Raw genomic sequence first — 20,602 nt, forward strand, 5'->3', positions numbered from 1 at the left:
CTGGAACCCAAATGAGGACAGTGTGGCAAGTAGTAAATTGTGATTGACAGTGTCAAAAGTGGCGGATAGGTTGAGGAGGATGAGGATGGAGTAGTGACCTTTGGATTTGGCAATCCGCCCCGGGTGTCAGCCACCCTAGGAACGCCACTGCCCCCTTTCAAAAGAATACACACTATTATCAGCAAATGAAAAACATGAATTTTCATGTTCTTAAAGAAGTGTTTTTTGTGTGTAAACATTTATAAAATTATGCGTCGTTATGTGATTATGTAACCCAATTCTGCTATCCTGGGTTAGAAGGGGCTCGAGAGGCACTGCATGATATTCTCACTTACTCACTCTGGTCCCATCAGCTCATCCACTCAGGAACCACACGATACTCAGAGAATTAAAAGAACTGGAACATTTATTAACTCTTTTTTTTTTTTTTTTTTTTACTTGCATCAGATCTTTATGTTTCAACGGTTTTTATTGATGACAAGTCAGAAGGTATAAAGCCCTCTCAGTACAGTAATATCCGTACCCTAATACAACAATCACAGTATAAACACAACACATATATATCACTGTTTCCAGTCATCAAACTTTTAACATTTTACCCCCCCCCCCCAACTGTGTTTTAGTTTTAACACTTTCTATTGATTACCATCGTAATGTACACCTCTTTACAACTTAACATGTACCAGTGGCGTTCCTAGGTGGGGGCGGTCTGCCCCGGGTGCATGCCGCCGGGGGGGGAGGGGTGCCGCGCGCACCTGCCCTCCGTTGTTCCATGCTTCTTCTCTGCCCCGGAACAGGTTACTTCCTGTTCCGGGGCAGAGAAGAAGCATGGAACAACGGAGGACAGGCGCGCGCGGCACCCCCACCCCCCTGGCGGCGTGCACCCGGCGGGGGGGGGTTCCATCGCGGGAGTGTCCTTTCGCCGGGGGGGGGGTGTCCGCGCTGCATCGGGGGGGGGGGGGGGCGCTGCACCCGGGGGCGGGGCGAATCGGCAATCCGCCCCGGGTGCCAGCCCCCCTAGGAACGCCACTGACATGTACGTCAATAATATGCAATTTCTCAGATTAGAATCTTAACCGTGGTCCAACAGTACTGATTGTCATCATAAGTTTGGTAAGTTTATTTATTTATTGCATTTGTATCCCACCTTTTCCCACCTATTTGCAGGCTCAAAGTGGCTTACATAGTTTTGTAACACAATTATTTTGTAACACAATTATTCCCCCCTCCCTCCTCCCCATCTCCTACTCCTATCTAAAATTCAGTTTCCAAGCTTCAATTCAACTTAACCCCTTCCTTTCTTCGGCTCTGCTCCCCCTCCCACCTTTCTGTCTAAGCTCTTTGGGTTCCTTAATTCTCTCTATGCCATGCCTTAATGTCAATTCTTTTTAAGGGAGGTTGTTCAGTACTAGGCTTCTAGCCCTATGCGATAGGGATTGTATGTAAGGGTCCCATACGTTTAAAAAATATTGTTTTCGTTTAAATGTAAGTTTAGCATGCTGCGCCTCCAGGAGCATCAAACTATGCTGCCTGTTCCTCCATTGCCAATAAGAGGGAGCCAAGTCGCTCGTCCACACCCCCAATATAATCCTCTTGTCCAACATCCCGGCCTTACGAATCAGACTTGTGAAATATCTATTTTGTGGCCCAAAGTCTTCATATCTATCCAATAATAAACCCAATGGCGTCACCTTTATTGGCCTACCTCCTAGCTTCCTTAAATACCTTATTATATCCCCCCCAAATTTTTTAATCAGCCCACATTTCCACCATGCATGTATAAAGGTTGACTTCTGTCTTACATTTCTTACAAAGTGGTGTATCAATTCCTCCCGCTTTGAATAGGCGTTCTTGAGTAAAGTATGCCCTGTGCAGCAGGCGGAAGTTGCACTCTCTCAACTCTGCACTTACCGACCCAGACGGTATCCTCCCCACCAATTGGTGCATGTCAAGCGAAACCCCAGGCATATCTAGATCCTGAAGCCATTTGCTCTGTATCTCCCTCTTCTCCTGAGGTGCTTGTATAACCTCCAAAGCTTTCTTCAAGGCTGACACTGACATTCCACAGTCCCGCAGCGGTTCAAAGAAATTAAGTAATTTCTGTTTAAGGGGGAACCCCTCATCCCTCAAGTCTATAGTGGAGACATAATGCTGTACCTGTCTGTAAGCAAATATATCCCGATACTCTATTTTCCCTGAACTCAGCAACGCCTCCCATGATACAAATTTCCCCTCTTCATCTAGCAGATCTCCTATATATTTGACCCCGTTCTGTGCCCATCGCTTAAAGCTTGGATTATCCATCCCTGGCGCAAACTCCACATTGCCAACCAATGGTAATATATCTGAATGCTGCCCCGTCCCTTTCAGTAATGCAATCAAATATATCCATGCAAGTCTCATTGATTTCAAGAGGAAGCCGGACCGCTGTTCACCCGGTATTTTAGCCCTAGGGCACTGGAGCAGCGACAAAACACTCCATTTAGCATGTAAAACCTGCTCCAGTGCCCTTGGCGTGTAAACTTGATTATCTAACACCCCAGTCTCCCAAATACCTTAACAAACATGCCCAATTGTAATTTTGTATGTCTGGTATCCCAAGTCCTCCTCTCTTCCAAGGTCCAATCAGGTGTTTAAAAGGGGTCCTAGGTTTTTTCCCTTGCCAGTAAAATTTAGATATCACTTTATATAGCTCACCTAGCTCCTTCTTTGTAAGTTTGATCGGCAGTGTTTGCAGCATATATAGCCACTTGGGAAATATGATCATACTAAATAATTGGATCCGCCCATGTAGCGAAATAGGCAGCAATGCCCACTTTGATAACGATTGCTTCGTCTGCTCCAGTAGAAAATAATATTCAACTTATGTACTAAAAATGTTTTGTATGGGAGATGAATACCTAAATACTTAAAGTGCCGAGTGGCCCACTTCAAAGGGAAGGGGCCTTCCCAATTTCTGCGTATCACGTTATTGGTTTGATTTGTCTAGATTCAATTTAAGTCCTGAAAAATTTCCAAATTCATTGAAGCTCTCCATCAACACTGGCAGGGAGTTCCTGGGCTCCGTTAGATGCATCAATAAATCATCGGCAAAAGCCGATATCTTAAATTCCCGGTGACCCATTTTAACTCCTCTAATCTCCAGGTTCATCATAATCTCTCTAATCGGTGGGTCAATACTCAGCACAAATAACATTGGGGACAGTGGGCAGCCTTGTCTAGTCCCCCTTTGCTTTGGCTTCTGATGTGATTCCATTTACCCATATCACTGCTCTTGGGTCCTTGTAAAGAGCTCTCACTGCCTGCACCCATGGACCTTCAAACCCATATGCTTGTAAAGTTGTAAATAGGAAGTCCCAGCTAACTCTATCGAACGCCTTCTCAGCATCAAAACTTATCAGCAGAGAAGGCGTTCCATGCCGTTCCACCCAGTCCACTGAAGCCAGTACTTTCCTCATATTTTTCGTAATTGTTCTCCCTCTGACAAATCCCGCCTGACTATGCTGTATCAGTGAGGGCAGCATTACCGCTGATCTGTTGGCTAGAATTTTTGCATATAACTTTGCCTCTACATTCATCAGAGATATTGGTCGATAGGAGGCAGTGCATGCCGGGTCTCGGCCCGGTTTTAGCAAAACCACCACTCTAGCCTCCCTCAACGATTCAGACAGCTCCCTGTTTTCTATAAATTTATTAAATTGGGCTGCTAGGGGCAAACTAATCTGATATTTTAGAATTTTATAAAACTCATACCGGAGTCCATCAGGGCCCGGTGCTTTACCCAAAGCCCCTTGCTGTATCACCTGTATCACCTCATCCTCTGTAATATCTTGATTTAACTTAGCTCGTTGTGTCTCTCGGAGGAGCGGCAATGTGCACCCCTCCAAATAAGCCTGACTATCCAACTCATCTTCTGTGGGTTTCGTATAAAGCTCTTGGTAATACTGCCTAAAAGTATCAGCTATTTCCTCGTCAGTTCTCACTAGGGTGCCCTCGGGCTTCCTGAGCTGCAAGATCTTCAGTTCTTTGAAGGAGTAAACAAACATGTGGACAAAGGGGAACCGGTTGATATTGTGTATCTGGATTTTCAAAAGGCGTTTGACAAGGTACCTCATGAAAGGCTACAGAGGAAATTGGAGGGTCATGGGATAGGAGGAAATGTCCTATTGTGGATTAAAAACTGGTTGAAGGATAGGAAACAGAGTGGGGTTAAATGGGCAGTATTCACAATGGAGAAGGGTAGTTAGTGGGGTTCCTCAGGGGTCTGTGCTAGGACCGCTGCTTTTTAATATATTTATAAATGATTTAGAGATGGGAGTAACTAGCGAGGTAATTAAATTTGCTGATGACACAAAGTTATTCAAAGTTGTTAAATCGCGACAGGATTGTGAAAAATTACAAGAGGACCTTACGAAACTGGGAGACTGGGTGACTAAATGGCAGATGACATTTAATGTGAGCAAGTGCAAGGTGATGCATGTGGGAAAAAAGAACCCGAATTATAGCTTCGTCATGCAAGGTTCCACGTTAGGAGTTACGGACCAAGAAAGGGATCTGGGTGTAGTCGTCAATAATACACTGAAACCTTCTGCTCAGTGTGCTGCTGCGGCTAGGAAAGCGAATAGAATGTTGGGTATTATTAGGAAAGGTATGGAAAACAGATATGAGGATGTTATAATGCCGTTGTATCGCTCCATGGTGCGACCGCACCTTGAGTATTGTGTTCAATTCTGGTCCCAGCATCTCAAGAAAGATAAAGTAGAATTGGAAAAGGTGCAGCGAAGGGCGACTAAAATGATAGTAGGGATGGGACGACTTCCCTATAAAGAAAGATTAAGGAGGCTAGGGCTATTCAGCTTGGAGAAGAGACGGCTGAGGGGAGACATGATAGAGGTATATAAAATAATGAGTGGAGTGGAACAGGTGGATGTGAAGCGTCTGTTCACGCTTTCTAAAAATACTAGGACTAGGGGGCATGCGATGAAACTACAGTGTAGTAAATTTAAAACAAATCGGAGAAAATGTTTCTTCACCCAACGTATAATTCAACTCTGGAATTTGTTGCCGGAGAAAGTGGTGAAGGCGGTTACCTTAGCAGAGTTTAAAAAGGGGTTGGACGGTTTCCTAAAGGACAAGTCCATAAACCGCTACTAAATGGACTTGGGAAAAATCCACAATTCCAGGAATAACATGTATAGAATGTTTGTACGTTTGGGAAGCTTGCCAGGTGCCCTTGGCCTGGATTGGCCGCTGTCGTGGACAGGATGCTGGGCTCAATGGACCCTTGGTCTTTTCCCAGTATGGCATTACTTATGTACTTATATCTTTCTCCTACCTTCTTTTCTTTTAACACCTGCCAGCATTCTCCCTTGCTTATTACCGTGCAGGTATAGTTGATATTTATAATATTGCATCGACTTTACTGCTCTCGCTTGCAGCAGAGTATTCAAGGCTGCTTGAGCAGCCAAGAGTGTTGTCTTATTTTGGGGTGAAGGCCTAACCGCCCACTGCTGCCTAGCTTCTATTACCTGCTTATTGAGACACAGAATAGCTTTATCCCTCATCTTTTTCTTATGACTCGTGTATGCAATTATAACCCCTCGCAACACTGCCTTCGCAGCATCCCAAAAGAGTATGGGATCTACGCAGTGCGTCGCATTGTCTAGTTGGTAGTCTTTCCATTTATTTTCAAGATGTTCCCTAAACTCCCCATCCTGCATCAAAGATGTTGGAAATTGCCAATGGTATTGCTATCCAGATCTAGATTGGTCCCGCAGTGTCCACCAAACATAAGCATGGCCGGACACCCCATATGGCCCAATTCCCGCATCTTGAACTTTTGAGAAAATCCCACCAAACAAAAGCCAATAGTCTATGTGGGCCTCTGTGGAATGAGCTCTAGAAATATGAGTGTAGTCCCTATCACTTGGATGGAGCAGTCGCCATACATCTACCAAGTCCAGGGCCTCACAGAGTAATGGAATCCCTTTCCCTCCTGTCCCAGCTTCTGTTCTTCTACCTGCGGAGGAGTCCAGACTGGGGTCACCAACCGTGTTTAGATCTCCTCCCAGTATCACCAGTACACCCTCATGTTGAGCAAGAATGTGGACCAGCGACTTGAAAAAATGTTGACTGTATGTATTTGGCGCATAAACATTAGCCAGCAAAAAATTTTGGTTGTTAAGGAGCACCTTGGCTATAATGTATCGACCATCCGGCGCCCACCAACATCCTTTAATCTGCACATCTAATGATTTCCGAAACAAAATCATCACTCCTGCTTTCCGATTTTGGGCCGGAGCTTCTACCAGTGCCCCTACCCACCATCTCTTAAATTTCGCATGTTCCAGAGCTGTTAAGTGGGTCTCTTGTAAAAATACTATATCTGCTTTCTGTCTATTTAGCAGCTGGAGGACTTTCTGACGTTTAATTGGTGATGTTATCCCCCCTACATTCCAGGATATAAATTTCAACCCTTTCATCCTTCTCTCTTCTTTTCCCACTGTGTCCTATTTCCATCATGTTCTTTTATCAGGAGAATCAGCCCAGCCTCCAACCCTCCTGTTCCTTCCTCATCAGAACCCTTTAGTGATGTCATTTTTCTTTCCCTTTTCAGAGCCCATCCTCTTAGTACCTTCCTCGGGGGATACATAGCCGAACCCACCCTCCCACCCCCTCGTCTTCCCCCCTGTCCCCCTCTCCCCTTATATTGTCCCCCCCTTAACCGTCCCTTCCCTAAACAACCTAAAAATAGATTTGCCCATCCACATCTGACCCGTTAGGCTTCTCCTATCAGGTCACCATCAGAGAGGAGCCCCCACCCAGGGCAGCCCCACAACTTTTAACCACTCCCTTGTGTGACTCTTATTCCCATTTTACTCAGACAATTTCGCATAATTATATACAGTGACAACCCTTTAAACAATGCATATCAAATTGCTAGTGTATGCTTTCCCCCACTTTAGCTGTAAGATCCAATAAACCAGGCAATGCAATGTGTTGTTGACCAACAGAAATAACCCATTTCCATCTTTCCCATTCACCTATATTTCTATTCAAACCTCCATCGTATACATGTTGGTCTCCCTTTCTTATCAACCCCCCCCCCCCCCCGTGATAATTCCTAAGGGCATCACATTCCCTCTCACATATGCTGCTTCTCTTTCTTCCCCTTAACAGCTAATTGATCTTCCGCCATGAAAGAAAAACATCTCTTCCCTATTTGCACATTAGCCTACTTCTATCTCCATCATGCCCTTATCTAACGCGGAACTTTAAGAAAGAAAAAAAAAGAAAAAAAATGTGTACAGCTTGTCATTACCATCGAAATTATTCTCACAGTTGTTTTATACATCTGTTATGCATGTTGGGGCGGAGATTTTAGCTCCCGAGCCAGGTTTGTGTATATTTCTCCGCGGGGGCTCATTGCTCTTCATGTTCTTGCCATCCCTCCACCTCATCTCCATGTACTCTCGGCGTGGTCAAATGGCATTATTAGCAGAACTGATCTTTATTAAAAGTTATTTTCCTCTCAAGTCCGTTGTCTTTTCTGTTTCATGTTGTTCATGTGTATCGCAGTCCCGCTCATTCAGCTGTCGCCCTTGGTGATGTTATATTTTTGTTCAGGAATTCCCTCACTGCTTCTGGTGTCTCCAAAAGCGTCGCCCTTCCATCAAAGAAAACTTTCAAACGAGCTGGGTAGAGCAGCGCAAACTGCACTTGGCGCTGATGTGGGGTTGAACATATAGGTGAGAATGCTTTTCTGAGCTGCGACACCCTGGTGGAGAAATCCTGAAAACATAGTATAGGTGTGTTATTATTCTGCAGCGGTCTATTTGCCCTGATCTCTTTTAAGATTTCCATCTTATGGGCGTAATTCAGTAGTTTGAGGATCACCACCCTGGGTTTCATGTCTCTGCTCCTCTTCGGGCCTAGCCTATGTGCCCGCTCAATTCTGAGCGGCCTGCTCGTGATTGTGGCTGTAGTTTGGCCCGAAGCCATTCCTCCAATCTCAACCGCAATTCGGAGTCTGCAATTTCTTCAGGTATTCCTACTAAACGAAGATTTGCTCTTCTAGAGCGATTTTCCATATCACCTACTTTCTCTCCAATTCTTTTACCCGTTCATGCAGCGCCATTTTATCAGTGTCCATTTGCTGCATTCGATCTTCGATGTCGGATATTCGCTGGCACGATGCAGTGAATTCACTCTTCAGCAATTCCATCTTGTCATCCATTAATTCCAATTTATCTGTCATCTTTTGGAATTTTTGATCTAGCGATTTATTTAAGGCCTGGGTGACCTCTGTGATGATTTCCGCCACCCATGCGGAGCTGACAGAGCTCGGGCCCTCTTCCTCCCCGTCACCATTTTGTGCATTTCAGCCACCTTTGGCTTCTCGTTCTGTTTTCGCTGCGCTTTGGTTGCCAGCCGCTCTCACGCAACAATCTTCCACACCCGCTTTGCTATGTTGAACTATCAACGTCCAAAAAAGATCTTTTTCCGCCAGCTGGATGTCGTTAATTGGCCGTTATTTCAGACGGGGGACGGGAGCTTCTCTCTTCCACGTCTGCTATTCAGCGTGGCATCAGGCGTGTGGGGTTGAGCCTCCCCACGCAGTACCCATAAGCTGTGAGAATTATTCAAAAGAACCCGACTCCTGATGACGCTTTAACAGTGAAACACAGGCTGTGTAGAGTTTGGGTCAAAAGCATGGCAAATTGAATATATGTGTGTGGCTGTAAGCTATTTTGGGTTTAACTACTGCTAACCATCTGAACTAAAGATATGCAAGGACTTGGATATTATCATGAATTTAAGGATACTCTCTGCATGAAACAAGAATTTAAGGATTTGAAAGACACTGCATGAAAGACGCTTTTGCATAATGAAAGTGGAGGACAAACCTGGATTGTAAAGGACTTGTAAAGATTTAGATCACAGGAGGGAAGTGTTGTGACTCTTAAGGTGGTCATATATAGATAAAGAGCTCTGCTTACCACAGCACAGCTGAGGGTGGTAAGCTGTTCAGATGTGCTTTATGGCAGTAGTTATTGATGTATTAGTGAGAATAGGTTTATGGAAGAGTGTTTATGTGAATGCGGTTGAATGATCTGGGGTATTTAAGTATTTGTTAAATGGATTAAAATATTTGAAAATAAAGTAGAAGCTGTACTATAACTGTTTGGTCTGGCATAGGTATCAATGAATATTCATGAGAGAGATTTGCATGCAGTGGATGTGGCGATAAAGGCTCCCATGCTAACCTGGCGGTAACCAGGCAGCGCGCATCTATGCCCGATTACCACTGGGTTATCACCATGCAAGCTATTTCTGGGGGTTTCCAGAAATGGCGTGCGCTCAGGGCGGGACTACCACCAGTGGCCGCATTAGCCTCTTAGTGTGTGGCAATGCAGCTGCGCTAACCGATTAATGCTGGGCATGCCTACTCTCTGCCCCCAATCACACTTCCAGTGCTAAAAAATATTTTCTATTTTGTAGTGCATGGGTAGTGTGCGCCGAACACAAAACTACCGCAGGACGCCTGAGTGCACCCCATGGTAGTAGATTTTAATCTGTGGGCCCCCCAGTCTTCAGAGCCTTCTGAAATTTAGGTCTAGAAAAAAATACATCTTAAATCAGAAGGAAGTTTATTCCACAAGGAAGGGGCACAGCAGCAAAAATCTTATCACGTTCAGTCATAGACAGACTGACCAAAATGATTAGCAGAGGAAGATCTGAAAGAATGACTAGGATGGTGCAGTATTAGAAGAGAAGACAAACAAGGAGGAATCGAAGAATACACCTGATGAATCAACAACAGAATCCTGTATGAAATCCTATAGCTAACCAGACACCAATGCTGTTCAAACAATGGAGATGCATGGTTGTATTTCTTCACAATATATAAAAACTTCACAGCTGTATTCTGAACCAGCTGTAACCGATGTATTTGATGTGAAGGCAGGCCAACCAAAAGTGCATTACAACAATCAAGCTTGTGACCAATGCATGAATAAGAGTAGACATAGCTTTCTTATTGAAATATGGACAAAGAGACTGAAGTTTTCTGAGTCGGCAGAACGATTTTTGAACGACTAACAAAATAGAAAAGGTAAGTTTAGCATCCAAAACAGTGATATTTTAGTTCAGCATAAAATTTTAGTTCTAGTTCTCATTCAGTTGCAAACATATAATTTTTATTTTTATTTTATTCTAGTTCTGACAACAATCCTAATTCTAGATTTTATTCAGTCCTCTTCTGAAAATATGATTTTATTTTAAAATTGTTATTGCTTTCCTGTATTGGCCTTCTTTGCCTATGGGTGTAGCTTAGTATAAACGTTATCCCCCTTGTTTACAAAGCCATGCGGCAATGCCGACACGGCTTATTCAAAGTGAATGGGCTTTACCGCATCAACAGCCGCTAGCATGGCTTTGTAAACAGGGGGTATGAGTTCTATGCTTCCTGGTTGAATTCTTTTTTCTGTTTTTTTTCCTATTTTATCTTTATTGCGTGATTGAGCTTTGTTCTCTTATTTTTGTTTCTTTGGACAGATAAAAGTTGCAGAGATAGCTGCAGCTGCAATACAGAAGAAGTATGGGACTGTTTATAGAGTAGGCTCAGCCTCTCATATCTTATGTAAGTATCACACCTGCAATTTAGTGGCCCTGCTACAAGAAAAAAAAGGAATGACTGGTCTGAAAATTGCAAAACAGTATGTTACCTTCCACATACCTATGTAAACCTCTGATAAACATAAAAGGCTGTATCACAGGGTCACAGTCCTCTGCTTCTCCCTCTCTGCTTTGAATGCTTGCCAGCAAACACATTCAAGGCTGGCTTCACCATTAGGTACACTAGCCTTCTCATTCTACAATATCGCATGCAAATTTACATGCCTTGGGTGGACATTTGCACACAGGTTTGAATAGTAGCAGGTCCTTCTCCTTCTTCCTGCCACAGGGAGGTGGAATGTGGCAGGAAGAAGGACCTGTGCAGCAGAACAGAGCAAGAGAGGAGACAAGTAAGCAAGCCCGGGGGTGGGGGGTGTGCGCAGGCCCTGAGAGTTGTTTGCCCTAAGCCCGTCTTTGTCTCTCGGTGGCCCTAGATAGTAGCAGTTGCACATGTAAGTTCACTCCTTAATTGGGCGCAAATTAGCACTAAGCCAATAAATGACAATTAATGGAGTTAACGGTCACTCACTGACACCGATTTGCAGTGATGTGTGTACCTGCGCTTCGGCATTTTTCTTTAATGTTAGCACCTAAATTCCATAGGGGCCCTTTTAAGCTGCGGTAAAAAGAGGTCTGAGCTAGTGTGAGCACGTGAAATTGGCATGCGCTTGGCCATTTTTTACCGAGGCGGGTAAAAAGTCCTTTTTTAAAATGGAGCAGTAAATGACCATGCACTAATATTAAAAGTGGCACGCAGCTATTTACTGCCTGAGCTCTTACCACCACCTATTTACTTGGCGGAAAGAGCTCATGTGCTACTCATGTAGTAAATCAGGCAGCACACGGCAATATGGGCGCACTGCCGATTACTGCTGGGAATGCCCTCTACAGTAGAAAACTACTTTCGACTGCAGGAAACAGCGCGTACCAACTTCGGAAATACCGCCTGGGCGCCCACACTACTCCGGTGATAGTGTCGACTTGGCATGTGCTACCCACGTATTAGCCCTCCTGCGGTTTAGTAAAAGGACCCCATAGTGCATAACTGTGAGAGGTATGTGTACTTGGGAGAGGCGGGGCAGGGGCACGCCAAGCTCTTATGCACAGAGGTTTTAGAATACTTGTCTGTTATATGCGTAACTGCCACATTTAGGCACAAGCATTTATGCCTGCCACAGAGTTAGTGTAAGTGCTTATACCTAATGTTATGCATGTAAATGCGGACTTACACTTGTAATTCTGCATATAATTACTGTTATAGAAGTTGCACTTAGCGCACATACTTTTAGTGACCTGTAGAAAATTACCCCCTAGGTGGTTGCCTAGGGCAGCAAAAAGCAGCTGCTATCAAAGCATAAGAACATAAGAATAGCCATACCTGGTCAGATCAGTGGTCCATCTAGCCCAGTATCCTGCTTCCAGCAGTGTCCAACCAAGGTCACAAGTATCCTGGCAGATACCTAATTAGTAGCAAAATTCCATGTTACCAATCCCGGGGCAAGCAGTGGCTTCCTCCATGCCCATCTCATTAACAGATTATGGGCTTTACCTCCAGGAACTTGTCCAAACCTTTTTTAAACCAAGATACACTAACCGCAGTTACTACATCCTCCAGCAATGAGTTCCAGAGCTTAGGTACAAATTCCACCTTAACTCCTTTATTATATATTGTGAGCCACCCAGGCATAGATACAAACTTACTGTACCCTAACTGAATACCAATACAATAGCCTTCAAGCTTGAAGGTGTCTCCTACATGTAGATACAGAAGGTATTTTTCTGTATTTGGAGGGCTCACAGTTTCCGCCAAGAGAGAACTAGTTAGCGTTGGATTTGGAGATAGGTCTCCTTGTGTACAGTCTACTACACTGACCACTAGGCTACTCCTGAAAGATACTTGCTGCTCTGTTGAGTATGTCCACAATACCTGATGTTGTCATAGCACCTGGTATCCACTTTCACTTTCAGGGTTTTTTTTACGAAGTGGCGGTAAACCCTACATGGGCTTACCGCTCGCTAAACCAGAAGTGCCACCGGGCTACCGCAGCAACCCGGCGGTAGTTCCCACCCCCAGCACAAATCATTTCCGGTGCTACAAAAATATTTTTATTTTTGTAGCACCGGTGTTTACCCGGCGGTAATCGGGCAGTGCTGTTCATTGCCTGGTTACCACTGGGTTAAGCATGGGAGCACTTATCGCCACCTCAATGGCTGGCGGTAAGTGCTCCCTCCAAAATGGCCACACGGCAAGTAACATAGTAGATGACGGCAGAAAAAGACCTGCACAGTCCATCCAGTCTGCCCAACAAGACAAACATATGTGTATACCTCACCTTGATTTGTACCTGCCTTATTCAGGGCACAGACCGTACAAGTCTGCCCAGCAGTACTTCCCGCCTCCCATCACCGGCTCTGGCACAGACCGTATAAGTCTGCCCTCCACTATCCTCGCCTCCCAACCACCAACCCCTCTTCCCCCCACCTGCTCCGCCACCCAATTTCGGCTAAGCTTCTGAGGATCCATTCCTTCTGCACAGGATTCCTTTATGCATATCCCACGCATGTTTGAATTCCGTTACCGTTTTCATCTCCACCACCCTCTCTGTGAAAAAATACTTCCTGACATCTTTCCTGAGGCTGCCCCCCTTCAACCTCATTTCATGTCCTCTCGTTCTACCGCCTTCCCATCTCCGGAAAAGATTTGTTTGCGGATTAATACCTTTCAAATATTTGAACGTCTGTATCATATCACCCCTGTTCCTCCTTTCCTCCAGGGTATACATGTTCAGGTCAGCAAGTCTCTCTTCATACGTCTTGGAACGCAAATCCCGTACCATTCTCGTAGCTTTTCTTTGCACCGCTTCCATTTTTTTAACATCCTTCACAAGGTACGGCCTCCAAAACTGAACACAATACTCCAGGTAGGGCCTCACCAACGACTTGTACAGGGGCATCAACACTTCCTTTCTTCTGCTGATCACACCTCTCTCTATACAGCCTAACAACCTTCTTGCTACGGCCAGCGCCTTGTCACACTGTTTCGTCGCCTTCAGATCCTCGGATACTATCACACCAAGATCCCTCTCCCCCTCAGTACCTATCAGTGCTTCATTTGCTGCACAGCCATCTCTTTAAAAAACCCAGCTTTTTACCTGCTGTGGTAAAAGGTGGCCTCAGCGCGCATCAAAAACATGTGCTGATGCCAGTGCAGACCCCCTTTTGCTGCAGCTTAGTAAAAGGACCCCTAAGTTCTTAAGGTGGTGGGAGGGAGACAGCATCCACTGGGGGACTGAGGAGGGGTCAAGCCTTAATTAATTCAGAGACTCTTTTAAAAACTTGGATGTGATTGAAAACAGGTCTAGATAAAAACCTACTTCATTATAGACTTAGACGTTCCTTCCCATTCCATTATCGCTGGAAGACATCCTAATTTTGGGCCCACCCAAAACATACCTTTAACATGCCCCCTTGCTATTTGTATGAATTCAGTGAAAAACATCTAGCTTCTGTCTTTTTGAAAATCACGATTTGGACGTTTTTGGCAGGACATTTTTTGACCCTTTTGAGAAGTCCATCTGCTTCGAAAATGAGTGCCTCTATGTTCCATGCATATCTATGGCTGGCATAAGTGTTCATACCTAAATTATATGCTTGTATATCCTTTTAAGCTAGTATTCTGTAAAGGAAAGTATTTGCTTACATTCTTGTACAGAATTTGTGCCTATCAAGAGCCCTCTGGGTATTTAATTATAGGTGCATAGTTATAGAATTGCCTTCTATGAGACTCAGCTGCAGTCATTCCTTATCCTCCTCCTAGACCAGCCCAGACATATTGGTTATGCTGTCCTGCCAGCATATTGGTGAAGATAGAGAAGGAAAATCACTTCCAGTGACATCATCACTGCTGTAAGAAGTAGTGCAGTCCTGGAACTTGTCAATATTCTCTATCTCCAGCAGATGCTGGCACATGCTGGATTGGTGAAGCAGGACAGGAGTGCTCCTAGGGACCTGAAGTTGACTAAGGTCTCTGGCTGAATGTGTTGTGGGATCCCAGGGCTGTGGTCTGCAGACCTAGTCCCATGTATGAGCCACCGATGAAGGGCAAGGCTCCTGAGACACCAGCCTGTGGTCCCCTACTCCAGTTGAACGAGGACAGCTGGGGTCTCCTGACTGCAGTCGGGAGTGTAGTAAGGCGGGGTGGCCTACGGATCCTTGGGCTCTGGATTGTATGTCCTCTACAATTTGTTTAAAACAAACAAAAGCAAGAGATTGGATATCAACTGGTCGAAAACTCCACAACATGGCAGATGCATTTTCAAAATAAATAAGTGATGTTGCAAACATTCAAAGATTGAAAAATACAAATTACTTATCTTGTGCACAAAAATGGGAATTTTAGAAAGGGCTCAATTTACATGTGGATGTCCATAATATATAAACATTTCAAGAGGGCATGTTGGGGACCTGGTTTGGCTGTGGTCTGGGCATGTGAAAAATCGACATATGTATTCCTCATTTCTTAAAAAGAATGTATGTGTATGACCTAATGTTTCCATGTCAAGATGTACAGCTGCTTCCTGGCAGACATTTAAAAAAATGCTTGTTTTAGCCAGCCTTGTACAAAAAGCATTAAAGGGAGAAGTTATCAATATGGGCTACTGTTAAGATGGGTTGCTTTATCACTAACTCTTGCTATTTTAGCACAGGCCCCATTTATTCAATGAAACATAGTTACTAATAATCTGGGTTAACAGTAAAATAACCCATCTTATCGGTAGCCAATGTTAACAACTTCCTCTCTATAAAAGGTATCCTTCTCAATTACCCGTTGTGTATTTCCCCCTTCAAATCTCTCTATATAAAGCAGATGCGTGTGTTTGTTCATGTCTGAACTCCTCTGGCCCCTGAAGAAATACAGCCACCAAACTCGGCATGCAGACTCTATGCGCTGTTGCCAAGGTTATTGTGTAGTTTGAAGCGATTCTTTTCACAGGGGGGGGGGACTCAGGGGAGGGGGAGCAATACCTCCAGCCATTAAAAGAATAGGCTGCAGGTCGTAAAGTTCTTTCTTGCTAAGTGACAAACTACTTGGGACAGGGTGAGGATATCAGAGACAGGTGGGGAGAAACAGGGACAGCAGGTGTACAGTTCATCCTCTCTCATTCTCTAATAACCTCTTCCCTAACAATTTTAGTACAAGGGAGGTTCAGAGATGAGACAGACTACTAAGTGACAAATTGAGGGGTTGAGAGACTGTGACAGAGACTGGTGGGAAGAAACACAGACAGCAGCTGTGCAGTTGTCCCTCTCTCATTCTCTAATACCCTCTTCCCTAACTATTTCAGTACCGGGGGGGGGGGGGGGGGGGGGGGAGGGGGGCGGTCAGAGACTGCTGGGGTCAAGCTGGGAAGTGTGTGTGTGCATGAATTCACTACCACACCAGGGGAACGCTCCTTGAAAAGGGCAGGAAACTGAATTTCAATATGCCCTTGACAAGAAAATGATGAATGCCAAACTGCAGGCATTTGCTAGATTGAAAGAAACAACTAATCAAGAAAATCAACCTAAACAAATTGATTGAAAAAGAAAAGTTAGTGCCAGGTATGGATCCAATCTCCACATTTTCTGATTTAAGAGTGTTAAACTCAACGTCAATGTCACCTTTTCTCACACACCCCTCAGCAAAACACCCCAGTCACACTCAGCCATTCTCACTCCCCCCCCCACTCACACTCACCCATTCTAATACAGCAATCAGCAAAATACCCCACTTACACTCACCGTTCTTGCACACCCCTCAGCAACATAATCCCAACCATACACCCCAGAACAGCGTACCCACACTCACCCCTCAGTACCACACCCCCACTAACACTCACCTGTTCTCATACACCCCAGAGAAGCACACTTCCACTCACACTCACCCCTCAGCATACTTATACAGTGTTATTACACACAAATAAACCTTGCTTTTATCAATTACAAAGTACTAACCTATCGCTGAGCAACGCCAGCAGGGACAGCTAGTTGAAAATAAATATGGCAGCGTCTGTAGATAATTAGCAGCATTTATACATATAAGTCTGTAAAATGGCTCACACAGGTTGGTTGCCATTTCCTAGCTGATTTTTCCCATGTGTATATTTGTAAATAGCTGCTCCCACTGCATGTGCCAGCAAATATGTGTATATTTCTGCAATTATTTTAGAAAAAGCTCTATATCGGCAGATCCTTTTTCTAAAATATCAACTGAACACATCTTGACCTGGATATCTGATTTCCAATCTCTACATTTTAGGTAAAATGGGGCTCTTAGTGTTTGTTTCTGCCTGTGTTGATTATTTGATATATTTTGTATTTGGTTTAGTCCGTGTCTCGGTCTAAATTATAAATCTGGGTTTCCCTGAGGATCATGGAGATCAGATTTCGTAATAGGGATTGGTTTGTGTTTTTATCACTTTTCTGTATTTTTTTTCTTAGCTCACCGATAAAATTTTAACTTCTTGTCTTTGTCTCAAGTGTAAGTTTTATTTGAATTTTATTGTAAACTGCTTTGACAGTATTTGAAAGGCAGTCTATCAAATGAATAAAGATAAACTTCTTGGAAACTTGAATCCTGTTTCTCCATGTAGGCTTATTTGAAAGTCCATTTGATTTTGGGAGTTCTATCAGCTACACTAGGCCTCTAAGAATAAATAAAATGCCTTGTGAACTAATTCACAGCTAAATCCTTCTGCTTAATCCCTATAATGCAGCATGCCTAAGCTAAAATGTATGTGTACTACTCCTAACTCATTTAAAAATAAAAAGAAAGCAAAGTTTAAACAGATTATTTCACTATCATTTTCTATCAGCTAATTAAGGGGTCCTTTTACTAAGCTACGGTAAAAAGTGGCCTGCGGTAGTGTAAGCGTGTGTATTGGGCGTGTGCTGGGCCAGTTTTTACCGCATCTGCAAAAAAGGGCTTTTTTAAAATGGGACAGAAAAAAGGGCGTATGGTAAAACTGAAACCGGCACGCGTCCAAAACCGGCCTGAGCCCTTAACACCACCCACTGATCTAGTGGTAAGGGCTCATGTGCTACACGCGTGTGGAAGGAAATAAACCATCCAGGCGTTATGGGCACGTGTCAAATCTAAAATTATCACCAGGGGGCGCAGTAGTCTGGCAGTAGTCTCATTTAGGCGCATGCTGCATGCACATAGCGCCTAATGTGCCTTTGTAAAAGGGCCCCTAAGCTTCTTAAAAAGCACATTAACTTTCAATGTCAAAAAAGGTGCTGAAGCAACCCTGAGCTCGAGTCACTGCTTTCCTATAAAATCACATTACTCTGTGGGCTGATTCACCCAATTTCTTAGTTACAACTACTACTTTCCTGGTAGGTTCAGTATTATAAACAGGCCTCCTTCCTCAACTGCAGATAGTTGTAGATGCCAATAGGCCTCTGTTCTCCTCCCTCAACCCCCCAGCTCCATTGCACAGCTGTTCCCACTGGCTGATGACAGAATGAGCAAGGGTGGGGTCTTAAGAGTTGTAGGACAGGATATAATTTGAGGATAGGTTGGTAAAGAGAGACTGTGGTGTGGCTGGGGTTGTAGAAGGTGGAGAAACGTTGGTAGCTGGCAGAATGTGAATGCTGGTAATTGTCACTAGAGGGAGTGTGGGTATTGTTTTGTGCTCTCTGTTCCATTGCTTCACACAATGATTTTTCCTTTTCTGAGCCCAGTTTCAGAGATCTATAGCTATTCTCCTCTAGTAGGCCTATAATAACCTTAACCCAAATGTAGCATTGCTTATTATTAGCTCTAATATTATTTATTTTTTGTATTGTTAGATTAAAATGGAATTAAAATATATAATAAACTGCTTCCACTTTTCAAGTTCAGTCTTTTCTGAATGCTATGTTTTTTTAACGGCAAGATAACATATTTTCATAATCCAGCGATATACATTCCCTCATCTAGTACCTCAAACTTATGGTGAAAACCACTTAAGTTTATGACATGTCTCTTAACTAGTCCGAGGGAGCACTATGTGATATAGCACACTGTACTCAGATAGGTGGCATTTCTGATACCCAGTTAATTTCCTAAATGAAGCTCCAATTTTCACATTTCTTAGACAGTTTTTAGATAAATGGAACAGGAAAACTGCGTGCATTCTATTCCCACAGTTTTGAATCATTTAGGAAGCAATGTAACAATAGTTTTGTGTACCCTAACATTTGTCTTGGCTTTCTCGACAGAGCAGATATACATAAATGTTTCCACCTCTCAGCTGTGTTATTAAAATGGACAAATGAGTGGTCTAATACAGGGGCCTTTTCACTAAGGTGTCGTACGGCTGATGCACGGGTAGGTCGCGTCAAATCGGCACTGCCTCCTGGTGGTAATTCTGAGTTTGGCACACACTGAATCCTGCAATAGAAAATAATTTTCTATTTTCTACCGCGGGGGTGTTCCCGGTGGTAATCAGCACCTTACCCTTACCGCTAAGTCAGTGGATGGTGGTAAGGGCTCAGGCCGTAAATAGGTGCATGCTAGTTTTAATTTTGGCACACACCAATTTCCCGGCCCATTAAAAAAAGCCCTTTTTCTCAGACGCAGTAAAAAAAATGGCCTAGCGCAGGCCCACACTATTGCAGACCACTTTTTACCATGGCTTAGTAAAAGAACCCCAAAGCTAGGAGGTGATTTTATTACTGAGTGCATGCATAAAAATATACCAAGACTCAAAATGGATGGCAAGAAAGAAACTACTGTACATTATGGGGAAGAGATTTTAGAAAAATGGTGCTTCCTGTGTCTACCACATCCTTTTTTATTTTATAGATAGCAATTCTGGTTCCTCTCGTGACTGGGCTGCTGATTTAGGGCTTAACTTTTCCTATACCTTTGAGCTGAGAGACAACGGTACTTATGGATTTCAACTACCAGAAGACCAGATCCAGCCTACGTGTGAAGAAACCATGGCCGGTATGATGACCATCATTGATTATATCAATGAGAAGAACTTCAAAAACAATGCCATGACCATCATCTCTGCTACACTGTGGATTAATATTCTATTTTCAATTACCTGCAGTATAGCCTACACCTTATGGTATTAAGTAAATGGAAGAGTAGCTTAATATTTAGTGTGCTGGGCTGAGAATCCGGGGAACTGGGTTCACTTCCCACTACATCTCATTGTGACCCTGGGCAAGTCACTTAACCATTCACTGCCTCAGATACAAAAACTTATCCCCTTGTTTCTGCCAGTGCACCAATACCAACACAGCCCATTCACTTTGTTAGCCCACTAAGGACAGATAAAGTACCTGTATATAATATATACACCGCTTTGGTTGTACCACACAGAGAGACAGTATATCAAATGCATTACCCTTTACCCTTAAGATCTACTCAGTGGTTATGCTAGTTTTAAGAGCATGTCTTCTGCTAAATATAAAGCTTTTGTGATAATTATACCTTAAAATGCACAATAAAACATCACCATTTGGAAAAACTAACATCTATGCTTATACTTTGTTCTTGTGTTGCTCTTAATTCTGGTTCCTAGGGGAATGTTTACTATACTGTTCTTGTGACCTGCATTGGAAACAGGATGCATGGGCTTGGTTGACCTTTGGTCTATCCCAGTAAGCAATGCTTATTTATTTAAGTCAGACCTTCTCTGATAGTGAATTATGGGGGTCTTTTACTAAAGCTTAGCTTGAGTTATCTGCAGCAGGGCCCATTTTATTCCTATGGGCCCTGCTGCAGATAACTCGAGCTAAGCTTTATTAAAAGACCCCCTATGTAATGTAATCGAGTTCCATTTCCTTTGAAGATATCTGAATGAAACACAAACTGTCTGATAGTGAATACATCACACTTTATACCTAGTGAATAATGACTAGGACAAATCTCATTTGGGCAATTTTC

At 43.6% G+C, this 20,602-nt stretch overlaps 1 protein-coding gene across 1 annotated transcript in view; it reads left to right on the plus strand.

Moving 5' to 3' along the window:
• CPO (carboxypeptidase O) overlaps positions 1-20,152 on the plus strand; it is a 67,949-nt gene extending 47,797 nt beyond the window's left edge. Inside the window, exons 10-11 of the mRNA XM_030209747.1 lie at positions 10,558-10,642; positions 19,508-20,152. Coding sequence (XP_030065607.1) covers positions 10,558-10,642; positions 19,508-19,785 — 363 coding nt within the window. The 3' untranslated portion in view covers positions 19,786-20,152. The remainder of the gene's footprint in view (positions 1-10,557; positions 10,643-19,507) is intronic.
• Positions 20,153-20,602: the final 450 nt, after the last annotated feature.

This window comes from Microcaecilia unicolor, chromosome 7 (genome assembly GCF_901765095.1).
Source record: "Microcaecilia unicolor chromosome 7, aMicUni1.1, whole genome shotgun sequence".
Classification (NCBI taxonomy): Eukaryota; Metazoa; Chordata; class Amphibia; order Gymnophiona; family Siphonopidae; genus Microcaecilia; species Microcaecilia unicolor.